Source organism: Gekko japonicus, unplaced genomic scaffold (genome assembly GCF_001447785.1).
Source record: "Gekko japonicus isolate JY-2015 unplaced genomic scaffold, Gekko_japonicus_V1.1 scaffold1471, whole genome shotgun sequence".
Lineage (NCBI taxonomy): Eukaryota > Metazoa > Chordata > Lepidosauria > Squamata > Gekkonidae > Gekko > Gekko japonicus.
The window spans coordinates 360,143-372,424 of record NW_015163647.1 but is presented as its reverse complement, the minus strand read 5'-3'; the positions used below and the strand labels follow the sequence as shown (position 1 = coordinate 372,424).

Sequence of the window (12,282 nt, the reverse complement as noted above, 5' to 3'; positions counted from 1 at the left end):
TCGGGGGGCGGCGGCGGCGCGGGGTGCCGTCGTGGGGGCGCGGCGCCGGAGGAGCCCCTCTGGACGGCGGTCTTCGACTACGAGGCGGCGGGCGAGGAGGAGCTGACGCTGCGGCGGGGCGACCGGGTGGAGGTGCTGTCGCGGGACGCGCGGGTCTCGGGCGACGAGGGCTGGTGGACGGGCCGGCTGGGGGGCCGCGTGGGCGTCTTCCCCAGCAACTACGTGGCCGGCCCGGCCCCGGCGGCGCCCCCGCCCGAGGTGCCCTTCGCCGAGCTGCGCCTGGACGAGCTGGTGGGCGCGGGGGGCTTCGGCAAGGTCTACCGGGGGCTCTGGCGCGGGCGGGAGGTGGCCGTCAAGGCGGCCCGCCACGACCCCGAGGAGGACGCCGCCGTCGCGGCCCGCAACGTCCGCCGGGAGGCCCGCCTCTTCGGCATGCTGCGCCACCCCAACATCATCGCCCTCCGCGCCGTCTGCCTCCGCCCGCCCCGCCTCTGCCTCGTCATGGAGTACGCCCGCGGGGGGGCCCTCAGCCGCGCCCTGGCCGGCAGGAGGGTGCCCCCCCACGTCCTGGTCAACTGGGCCGTCCAGGTCGCCCGCGGCATGCACTACCTCCACGACCAGGCCCCCGTGCCCATCATCCACCGGGACCTCAAGTCCACCAACGGTGAGTCCGCCCCCCCCCCAAGGAAGGAAGGCGGCCCAGAGGGCACCCTCCACACACTGCACCTGTGAGGGGGCCACGGGAGCTAAGCACTTAAGACCAGCCAATGCTGGATCAGGCCAGTGGCCCCTCCAGTCCAACACTCTGGGTCACACGGTGGCCAAAAACACCAGGGGCCATCAGGAGGTCCAGCAGTGGGGCCGGGACACCAGAAGCCCTTCCACTGTTCCCCCCCCCCAAGCACCAAGAATCCAGAGCATCACTTGCCCCAGACCGAGAATTCCTATCTATACCTGGTGGCTAACAGCCATTGATGGACCTCTGCTCCAGTTGTTTATCTGATTCCCTCTGGAAGCCGTCCATGCCTGTAGCCGCCGCCACCTCCTGTGGGTCCACCTCTTAGAATCATGGAATGTTAGAGTTGGAAGGGACCTTGCAGGTCATCTAGTCCAACCCCCTGCACTCTGCAGGAGCACCACCGAAAGAGAGCCCTACAACACACCCAAAAGAGGGTCGTCCACCCTCCACTTGAAAACGTCCAGCGAAGGAGCATCCACCACTTCCCGAGGCAGACTGTTCCACTGCTCAACAGTGTCCCCTCTAAGCTGAGTTAGTGTGAGCTAGCACACAGGTTTTTAGCCTCCAGCTCACACATTTTTGTCTTAGCTCATGAAGGAGGTGGCTCCAGAGCAAACTAATTCATGCAGCAGCCGAATTGCTCACTCACAACTTTAATGCCAGAAGCTCACAAAGTAGAATTTTTGCTCACAAGACTCCACCGCTTAAAGCAAGCACTGCTGCTCAACCACTCTTACAGTTAGGAAGTTTCTCCTGATCTTTAGCCGGTAACGACTCCCTTGTAATTTCTACCCATTAGACCTAGTCTTACAATCCGGAGCAAGAGAGAAGAGATCTGCTCCATTTTCTACACGACAGCCCTTCAGATACTTGAAGACTGCAGTCATGTCCCCTCTAAGCCTTCTCTTTCCCAGGCTAAACAGACCCAACTCTTTCAGCCTTTCCTCCTAAGACTTGGACTCCAACCCTCTCACCACCCTGGTTGCCTTCTTCTGGACACGCTCGAGCTTGTCAACGTCCTCCCTCAAATGTGGTGCCCACTTCTGGGCCACTGCTAATGCCACCCCACCACCTCTTTCTCCCCATCCTTTCCAGTCCTGATCCTGGAGCCCATCGAAAACGACGACCTGAGCGGGAAGACCCTCAAAATCACCGACTTTGGGCTGGCGCGCGAGTGGCACAAAACCACGAAGATGAGCGCGGCGGGCACCTATGCCTGGATGGCGCCAGAGGTCATCAAGCTCTCCCTCTTCTCCAAGAGCAGCGACGTCTGGAGGTAATGCAGAGGGCGGGGGCACTGGGGTCTATGTTGAGGCAACCCGGGAGGGAGAAACCTCTGGGGAACCGCTGCCAACCCTGGGGGGCGAGGGGGCTTTTAGTGTCTGGCTGGGGGCAAGCAGAGGGATGCCTCCTTCTAGTCCAGAAAACAGCAAAGGAACACCAAGAGAAGACCATCAAATGCACTTGAAATGTCTGAGTAATAAGATATATTAAGTGTTTAAACTGCACATAAACGTCTATAATAAGTTAGTGGTCCACAACAATTACAGATACAGTGTTCCCAAATGTAATCATATGTGAGAACCCTGGGATTGAATACAGCTAAAAGAACTGGCAGTCTATGTTCCAGTATTAAGGCCCTTATCCAGAAGAAGAGAAATTGAAACATCTGTATACCTAGGAAAGGCGTTTGGCTATAGAAGAATTTTTCACTGGTCGTCCTCTGCTTGATTTATGACTGCAGGAGGTCTTTGGACACTTTTATTGCATTTAAGCAAGGAGAATCGACAGGTTGGATTTATGTGCATACCTTGTTATCAGTGCCTGTGAGCACGAACTGTCATGTTCGTTTGTATCTCAGTGTAGATGTAGGATATGCCACGAGCACCTATGATTACATTTGGGAACATTGTACTTGTAATTGTTGTGGGTTGTGGACTACTGTTGGGTGTTACAAGTTAAAACATTTCTTCAGTATTTACTGGGTTAATGATGTTTGTTAAGTCACATGTTTGTTTGTATCCAAATCAGTTTAGAGAGTTAGAAAGCCCGGTAACTTCAGATCTAGTTTGTTGTTCTGATTGGAGACCAAAGTGCCAAGTATTAACATTTTATGGTTCTTTGTCCTGAGCAAGAAGAAGGAGTTAGTCTTTGCTCTTCTTCTGCCATGTTCAGTCTAGCTGTAAGGATGTAGGAATATTAGCTCTTTGTTATTTTACATCCCGTGTACTGTTTCCCCATGCTAGGTTGTAGTAAACTTTTATACTTTTAAAACACACCATGGACTCTGCCTCTTTAATACTCTGCTGATTTACTCTGCTGATTTACTTTAAAAATAAAGAATACCCCAACAGCTACCAACTAATTACAGACATTTATTTGCCATTTAAACACACCTACTTAATATATCTTAGACATTTCAAGTGCATTTGATGGTCTTCCCTTGGCATTTTCCTGCTTTTTTCTGCTATCATCACATGCTAGGGACCCTTGTATTGTCTGCTCCTTCTAGTCCAGAGGCAGGGCCCCTCTTGGAACGGCCCTGGGGCACAGAGGGGAGAGGGTTGGGGCTGAGGAGGGGGTGTGCCTGCAGCGTTCTGGGCCCCCCGTTCTCTGTACCTCCTTTCCTGTTTGCCCTTCCCAGCTTTGGGGTGCTGCTCTGGGAACTGCTGACCGGCGAGGTCCCGTACCGTGAGATCGATGCCCTCGCCGTGGCCTACGGCGTGGCCATGAGCAAGCTGACGCTGCCCATCCCCTCCACCTGCCCCGAGCCCTTTGCCCGCCTGCTGGAGGGTAAGTGGGAACTTGGGTGTGGGGGCACCCGGCCCTTGCCTGGAGGTGCTTTGCTTTTCGGGTGGGGTGGGCTTTGGGGGCGCAAAGCCCACCAGGGAGCCTTCTCTGGAGTCCAGGCGGCCAAACAGGAAAACGGTTTCCTGGGCTGCCCACAGCTTCTGGGTCTCTTCTGGAAGCCCCGCCTCTAATTCTGGGAAGGGGTTAGTTGTGGGCCAGGAGGCTGTGTGATCTGCACACGCACCCTTCCTTTTACTTTAGCTGATACGGGAGCATGGACCAATTGATGCTGCTTAACGCAAATGAATTGCTCCCTAAACTAGCCACAAAACTTTTGTGTGTGTGTGTGTGGGGGGGATGGATTAAATAATTAGTGTTTAGGAAGGGTGCCTTCTTGGTTGCATGTGTGCAGGGTGCGTGTGTGTCTGCCTGTGGTGGAGGTAGACCTGGGGGACACCTGTGAAAGGCCCCCAGGGACGAAGACCTCTCTTTTGAGACTCTGGGCAAGGACCCGCTCTGGGCCAGGAGGCAGGAGGTGCCTCCTTCTGGGTGTGTCCCTTCCTCCAGGCTAATTCTGGAAAGACCGGTGTCCGGGGAGGGAGGGAGGGAGTGTGTCCCTCCCTTGGGGTATCTCCTCTTCTGTCCTAGAACTCCTTGCCTTAGATCAGCACTGGGTGGAGGCCGGCAGCCATCCGTCCTGTTGCTCCGCACTGGGCTCCCCTCGGGCTATGAATCCTCCAGGGTGGCCCCCTGGCATCCAACCAGCCCCGGGTTTGGCCCAGAGGGTGGGGGTGAGAGGCTTGCGTTGTCCTCCCGACTTCCCCCCTTCCCTCCCTCCCCCCGGCAGAGTGCTGGAGGCCGGACCCCCACGCGCGCCCGGACTTCGGCTCCATCCTGCAGCAGCTGGTGGCCATCGAGGAGTCGGCGATGTTCCAGATGCCCCTGGAGTCCTTCCACTCCTTGCAGCAGGACTGGAAGGTGGAGATTGCGGGCATGTTCCAAGAGCTGCGCACCAAGGAGAAGGTGAGGGTGGAGGGAGCCCCGGCGGGACTCGAGGGCGGTGGTGGCCCCCTCGGGCTTCAAGCACTCCCGCCTCCTTTGCCCTGCTGGGGGCCGAGGGGGGGGAGCCGGGGGAGCCCCTCCTCCCTTCGTTTCTCTGAGGCCTCCTCCTCCCCCTCCCCCCCTCCCCAGGAGCTGCGGAGAGGAGAGGAGGAGTTGCTGCGGGCGGCCCACGAGCAGAAGACGCAGGAGGCGGAGCTCCGCCGGCGGGAGCAGGAGCTGGCGGAGCGGGAGATTGACATTGTGGAGCGGGAGCTGAACCTCATCATGGCCCAGATGGGGCAGGAGGAGAAGCCCCGGGTGAAGAAGCGCAGGGGGCACTTCCGCGGCTCCCGCCTCAAGCTGCGGGACGGGAACCGCATCAGCCTCCCCTCGGGTACGGCGGTCCCCTGCGGTCCCCCCTCCCCGGCCGGTACCCAGGGAGGTGCCCGGGATGCCCTGGTGCTTGGAACAGGCCGCAGCGGGCTCAGGGGAGGGGCCAGGCCCACCCTGCCCCCCAAGCCCCCCACCTCTCCTTCCGCTCTGCTCTGCAAAAGGGTGCGGACCCCCCTCCCCCCTGGTGGGGGTTCAAGGCTTGGAGGGGGGAGGAGGAGGAGGAGGCAGGCCTTGGCCCTGATGCACCCCCGCCCCCTCCCGTCCTCCAGGGTTTGAACACAAGATCACGGTGCAGGCCTCGCCCACGCTGGACCGGCGGAAAGGTCTGGGGGCCGATGGCGCCAGCCCCCCAGGGAGCCCCGTCATCATACCCCGCCTGCGCGCCATCCGCTGTGAGTACGAGTCGCAAGCTTGCCCCCCCCAGGACCAGTGTTCCCTCTAAGCTGAGTCAGTGTGATCTAGCGCAAAGTCTTTTAGCCTCCGGCCCACACATTTTTGTTGGGGTCATGGAAGCCAGGGCTAGTGGGCAGAGCACAAAGGGAGCCGTAATGCAGCTCTGACACACACACCTGACACCAGTGTTCCCTCTAAGCTGAGTCAGTGTGAGCTAGCTCAAAGTCTTTTAGCCTCTGGCCCAGACATTTTTCTTGGGGTCATGGAAGCCAGGGCTAGTGGGCAGAGCACAAAGGGAGCCGTAATGCAGCTCTGACACACACACCCGCCACCAGTGTTCCCTCTAAGCTGAGTCAGTGTGAGCTAGCTCAAAGTCTTTTAGCCTCTGGCCCAGACATTTTTCTTAGGGTCATGGAAGCCAGGGCTAGTGGGCAGAGCACAAAGGGAGCCGTAATGCAGCTCTGACACACACACCCGCCACCAGTGTTCCCTCTAAGCTGAGTCAGTGTGAGCTAGCTCAAAGTCTTTTAGCCTCTGGCCCAGACATTTTTCTTAGGGTCATGGAAGCCAGGGCTAGTGGGCAGAGCACAAAGGGAGCCGTAATGCAGCTCTGACACACACACCTGACACCAGTGTTCCCTCTAAGCTGAGTCAGTGTGAGCTAGCTCAAAGTCTTTTAGCCTCCGGCCCACACATATTTCTTGGGGTCATGGAAGCCAGGGCTAGTGGGCAGAGCACAAAGGGAGCCGTAATGCAGCTCTGACACACACACCTGACACCAGTGTTCCCTCTAAGCTGAGTCAGTGTGAGCTAGCTCAAAGTCTTTTAGCCTCCGGCCCACACATATTTCTTGGGGTCATGGAAGCCAGGGCTAGTGGGCAGAGCACAAAGGGAGCCGTAATGCAGCTCTGACACACACACCTGACACCAGTGTTCCCTCTAAGCTGAGTCAGTGTGAGCTAGCTCAAAGTCTTTTAGCCTCTGGCCCAGACATTTTTCTTAGGGTCATGGAAGCCAGGGCTAGTGGGCAGAGCACAAAGGGAGCCGTAATGCAGCTCTGACACACACACCCGCCACCAGTGTTCCCTCTAAGCTGAGTCAGTGTGAGCTAGCTCAAAGTCTTTTAGCCTCCGGCTCACACATTTTTTGTCTCAGCTCAGGAAGGATGGCTCCAGAGCAACCTAATTTCTACGCAGCAGCCAAATTGCTGGCTCACAACTTTCATGCCAGTCGCTCACAAAGTAGAATTTTTGCTCACAGGACCCCACAGCTTGGGGGAAGCACTGCCCGCCACGACCCTTCCGCCCCAGGAGACACGAGCCCTTCGGAGCTCTGGAGATCTCCCATGCTGTGCTCCGAATGGCTGGCCGGGATAGCAGGATCGGTAACCGATTCAGTTCTACTCTGAGCAAGAGCCGCACTCTGGCGGGCAGCCACACTCTTGATGGGCAGGCTGACGCTCTCTGGGGCTCTGTCGGGCGTTCTTGCCTCATCCCGCACCCCTGCGGGCAAACGAGGCGGCATTCCAACTGGAAACGGCAACTTTCTCTCGTCCTTATGGACAAAGGGGAAATCCTGTCCTGTCCTTTCACTGGTGGGGGGGGGAAGGGGGGGTTGGAGCCAACTCACAGCCCAAGACTGCCCAAGACTGACCCAGATGGGCGTCTTTCGAACACCCACTCCTGCCCCAGCGACGGCGGCAGTCCCAAACTCAGCCATCGGAGGGCTCTCAGAGTGTGACGCGGACTGGGCACCGTCTGCCCTCGGAAGACCGTTCCTTGGGGCCGCCACCGGGCAGGCCGTCTCCCCTGCCCGAAAGAAAGGGGTGGGGGAGAGGAGGCCCCCTCTGGAGCACTCTCTCCCCCACACCCCCTCTTCCCCCCCTTCCCCCCTTCCTCACTGCAGTGACTCCCCTGGACGGAAGCCAGACGTGGGGGCGCAGCACCCTGGCCAAGCAGGAGGAGCTGGTGGGGGCCAAGAAGAAAGGGCGGACGTGGGGGCCCAGCTCCACCCTCCACAAGGAGAGGCTCGGCGGGGAGGAGAGGTACGGGGGGGCCAGGAGAGGTGCGGAGGAGGGCCGGCGCGGGGGGGGACCCAGTGGAATGGGCTGCACCCACGGAGATGCGGCTGTCGATCAGCCTGTAGGTGGAGAGGGAGGGGGACTCCGATGCGAGAGAAAACGCTCACTGGGGTCAAAGGGCCAGGGCTCAGCGGCAGAGCCTCTGCTCGGCGTGCAGAACGTCCCAGGTTCAAGCCCTGGCAGCATCACCAGACAAAGGGACCAGGCAGGAGGTGGGGCAAAAGACCTCCCCCGCCTGAGACCCTGGAGAGCCGCTGCCAGTCCGAGTAGACGAGACGGACCCGGGTGGGCCGAGGAGGGTCTGGCTCAGTACGAGGCAGATCCCTGTGCTCAGGGGCTCCTTGTCCACCCACCCAGGCTGAAGTCCCTGGCGGAAGGGAGCAAGCAGTGGTCCTCCAGCGCGCCCAACCTGGGCAAGTCTGCCAAGCACGCCCCCCTGGCAGTGGGCTTTGCCAGCTTAACGGAGATGGGTAAGTCGGGGCAGCAGCCCTCGGGCCCGGAGTTCTTGGCAGTGATTCTGGTGGGAGATACGTTCAGCTGGGCGGGGAGGGGAGGCATAGCCCAGTGGCATCGCTCCTGATTCAAGGGTGTGAGAGGGAAAGTTCAAAAACTGTTACAAGCAGGGGTCATTCCCTGCGGGAGCGCACAGGAGCGGAGCTCCGGCAGGAAGGAGCCCAGGGGGCAGGCACATGCAACAAGCCCCGCCCCCTGCTCCCAGCAGCCCTCAGTCGGGCCACGAGGAGCAAGAAGCAGCCAGGTAAGTTGCAGAGTCCCCACACACACACACACCTTCAGGTACAAGCTCTCCCTCCTCTGTGAGGGCAGATCTGCACGTCCCCCCCCCCCCAACAGCCTCCCCCCCCCCAATAGGTAGCAATCCAAAACAGTCCAGTGGAGCCTGAGCGGGGATGTCAGGGGGGGGGGCATATGCCAATAAGTTATGCTAATAAGTTATGCTAATGAGCTCCTGTACCTCTTTTTCTACGAAATGACCCCTGGTTACAAGACCCAAATTTTGACGGCATGGGATCTTGGTTTTTATTTTGGTCAACAGCCATTTTAGCGTTTGGTGGGCTTTCTTGAGCCATTTCTTTGAAGCGTTGCTGGGGAGGGGGGCAACTTAAGATAAAACCGATGCAGGCCAGAAAACATCGTTACGCCTCTCTGGGGAGCCACAGTTCCAAAGATAGTGGCATCTCTCTGAAAACGGGGGGGTTGGGCTTGCCGTGGCCCCCACTTAAGGGTTTCCAGCTGCTGCTTGCAGACTCCAAGACTCCACTCCTCCCCATGCAGCTGCTGGTGTGACCTTGGGTCAGTCACAAGTTCTGTCAGAGCTGTTCTCTCCAGGGTAGTTCTTGAGCGAGCGCTCTCTCAGCCCCGCCTCCCTCAAAGGTGTCTGTCTGTTGTGGGGAGGGGAAGGGAAAGGAGATAGTAAGCCGCTCTGAGACTCCCTTGGGTAGTGAAGGGCCATGGGGTGTAAATCCAATCTCTTCTTCTTCTTCTTCTTCTAGAGGAGTATGTGGAGAACAGTTCCCCTCATTCCCCGCACCTGCCCCTCTCTCCAGGGGGGGTGGAGGCCAGTGCCCACCTGCAGCTCCTGCCGTCCTGCCCGGAGGGAACCAAGCGGGGCCTGGGGGTGCGGCACCGTCACAGCGAGCTGGTTTTGCTCAGCTGCGCCTCCATCCTGGCCTCCATCGCGCTGGGTGCGGATCTGGCCGAGCTGGCGGGGGAAGGCCTCGGCGTCCCCCCGGGCCCCCCCAACTCCCTCACCCTCCAGTCCCTCTCCTCCCTCTCGGACTGCAACTCCACGAAGTCGCTCCTGCCCTCGGACAGCGATGAGGCCCCCACCTACGAAGCCCCCTGCCTCCCGGAGCCCCGCAGCCCCTCGCCTGACTCCCACCACAACCCCCTGGTGGACGTCACCATGGAGAGCTTCAAGAAGGACCCGCGCCAGTCGCTCACGCCCACCCACATCAGCGCTCCCCAGCCGGTCAGCCGAGGACACCGGCGGACGCCCTCCGAGGGGGCGATCCGTCAGGCGGGTCAGGGCCTTCCGCGGGCTGCCGACAACCAGGGTGAGCATGTGCGCGGCGGCCTGGACCCCGGTAGCCTCCCTCCCTCCTTCACTCCCTCCCTCTGGAGAGAACCCAGAGCACAGGCGGCCTTGGAAAGGGGTTCGGCAGATTCATGGAGGATACGTCTGTCAATGGCTAGTAGATGTGGTGGCTGAGGGGAACCTGCACAGTCAGAGGAACTAAGCCTCTGGATCCCAGGGCCAGGAGGCGACATCAGGGGAAGGCCTCGGCCTCCCTGCCCTGTGGTTGGTCCTCCGGAGGAAGTGGCTGGCCCCTGTGAGAGATGGGAGGCTGGACTAGAGGGACCCTCCCTGGTCTGGCCCAGCAGGGCTCTTCTTGTGTTCTTATCAGGTGAAGGCCTTGGCCTCTCTGCCCCATTGTTGGCCCTTTAGAGGAACTGGCTGGCCCCTGTGTGAGACGGGAGGCTGGACTAGGTGGACCCTCACTGGTCTGATACAGTAGGGGTCTTCTGAGGTTCCTATCAGGGGAAGGCCTCGGCCTCTCTGCCCTGTTGTTGGCCCTCCAGAGGGACTGGCTGGCCCCTGTGTGAGACGGGAGGCTGGACTGGATGGACCCTCCCTGGTCTGACCCAGCAGGGCTCTCCTGAGGTTCTTATCAGGGGAAGGCCTCGGCCTCTCTGCCCTGTTGCTGGCCCTCCAGAGGGACTGGCTGGCCCCTGTGTGAGACGGGAGGCTGGACTGAAGGGACCCTCCCTGGTCTGATCCAGCAGGGCTCTTCTGGTGTCCTTCTCAGGGGAAGGCCTCGGCCTCTCTGCCCTGTTGCTGGCCCTCCAGAGGGACTGGCTGGTTGACTGTCAGAGGGGTTGAGCAGTGGAACAGACTGCCTCGGGAGGTGGTGGAGGCTCCTTCGCTGGATGTTTTCAAGTGGAGGCTGGCTGACCATCTTTTGGGTATGTTGTAGGGCTCTCTTTCGGCTCTGCTCCTGCAGAGTGCAGGGGGTTGGACTAGATGACCTGCAAGGTTCCTTCCAACTCTTAACATTCTGTGATTCTATGATTCTATGACTCTACATGATGATGCTGGAAGGGATGGATCAGACCAGTGGTTCTTCTGATATTCTTATCAGGGGGAGGCCTCAGCCTCTCTGCCCTGTTGCTGGCCCTCCAGAGGGACTGGCTGGCCCCTGTGTGAGACGGGAGGGTGGACTGGATGGACCCTCAGTGGTCTGACCCAGCAGGGCTCTCCTGGTGTCCTTCTCAGGGGAAGGCCTCGGCCTCTCTGCCCTGTTGCTGGCCCTCCAGAGGGACTGGCTGGCCCCTGTGTGAGACGGGAGGCTGGACTAGAGGGACCCTCCCTGGTCTGACCCAGCAGGGCTCTTCTGGTGTCCTTCTCAGGGGAAGGCCTCGGCCTCTCTGCCCTGTTGCTGGCCCTCCAGAGGGACTGGCTGGCCCCTGTGTGAGACGGGAGGCTGGACTAGAGGGACCCTCCCTGGTCTGACCCAGCAGGGCTCTTTTCTGGTGTCCTTCTCAGGGGAAGGCCTCGGCCTCTCTGCCCTGTTGCTGGCCCTCCAGAGGAACTGGCTGGCCCCTGTGTGAGACGGGAGGCTGGGCTAGGTGGACCCTCCCTGGTCTGATCCAGCAGGGCTCTTCCAGTGTCCTTAACGCCCTGGGGCCTGCTTTCTTCACCCCTACCAGGCCTTGGTCTACAAGCCCCACATGAGGATCGGGCACCTTCACAGGTGGATGACTGAGCTCAGCAGAGATTGCTGTGAGACCCGGAACCTCCAGTTTGCGCACTTGAATCCCTTCCCCGATGAGGATGGCAGATGCTGGGTTCACGGAGAGGGAGGGGCCAGCTTGCCCCCCCCTTTTCCAGTGGGGTCCGGCTGGCGCGTTCAGGCCCACCACCAGCGCCCCCGCGAGGCCTCAGAGGAGCCTGCCGCGGAGCGCCCTCGGACCCTGGCCTTTGCCCCGCGGCCCCGCCCCACTCCGTGCCGGCCCCGCCTCGACCCCTGGAAGCTTGTCTCCTTCAGCCGGACCCCGGGGGAGGCGGCCAGCAAGGGGGGCTCTGGGTGTCGCCCGACGCTCCTCGACATGGACACGGACGGGCAGAACCGGGACAGAACCGAGCCCTTGTGTGGGAGACGAACCTCCTGTTGTGGCCTGGAGCCAGACATCTCCCATTGACTACTCCGTCCGGCGGGAGAGACGTGCCAGGGTGTGTTGCACTTATTGACCCCACCCCACCCCGGCATTCCCACGGCCCTCAAGACTCAGTTGTGGACTTCGTTTCCAAGCAGTGTGACTGCTGGGCCAGCAGGGGGCGGTAGCCTTGCCTGGTCTCCCCGTGTGAGTGCCTAACGGGGTGGGGTGGGGTGTGTGTTTCCTGTCTGGCCGTCCCGTGATCCGAGCGTCTGTGGTTCTGGTTGTTTTCTAAACTCTCTCTCTGTCTGAGGACTGGCTTGTCTGTCTGTCTTTCTTTCTTTTCCCTGCACCACCCATTCCCCAGGATCCTGCTTCTACAGTGAGGGGGGTGTACGATGGGGCGCGTTGCTTGGGTGTCTTCCCGTATCCCTTTGGAAGGGTGGGCTGGGTGACTGTAGGGCCCAAGACCGCCTTCCCCTTTCCCCGTGGCACTGACATAGCAGGCTTGGCTCCCTAGAGGTATTAGCCGGACACACACACACCCCCTCCCCGTTTCAACTCTCTGTAATACCGCTGGGTTCCATTGTGCTTTTGTCCTGAGGTGAGGAGTGCGGTGGGTGCAAGGCTCCCTCTAAGCTGTGGAGTCTTGTGAGCAAAAATTCCATGC

General features: G+C 60.0%; 1 protein-coding gene across 1 annotated transcript in view; it reads left to right on the top strand.

Annotated features, from left to right (window-relative positions):
• Positions 1–11,810, top strand: part of MAP3K10 (mitogen-activated protein kinase kinase kinase 10) — a 21,151-nt gene extending 9,341 nt beyond the window's left edge. The window contains exons 2-11 of the mRNA XM_015407655.1: positions 55–664; positions 1,835–2,015; positions 3,384–3,532; positions 4,377–4,552; positions 4,721–4,964; positions 5,233–5,355; positions 7,262–7,400; positions 7,794–7,906; positions 8,948–9,511; positions 11,347–11,810. Of these exons, the coding sequence (XP_015263141.1) occupies positions 55–664; positions 1,835–2,015; positions 3,384–3,532; positions 4,377–4,552; positions 4,721–4,964; positions 5,233–5,355; positions 7,262–7,400; positions 7,794–7,906; positions 8,948–9,511; positions 11,347–11,657 (2,610 nt within the window). The 3' untranslated portion in view covers positions 11,658–11,810. The remainder of the gene's footprint in view (positions 1–54; positions 665–1,834; positions 2,016–3,383; positions 3,533–4,376; positions 4,553–4,720; positions 4,965–5,232; positions 5,356–7,261; positions 7,401–7,793; positions 7,907–8,947; positions 9,512–11,346) is intronic.
• Positions 11,811–12,282: the final 472 nt, after the last annotated feature.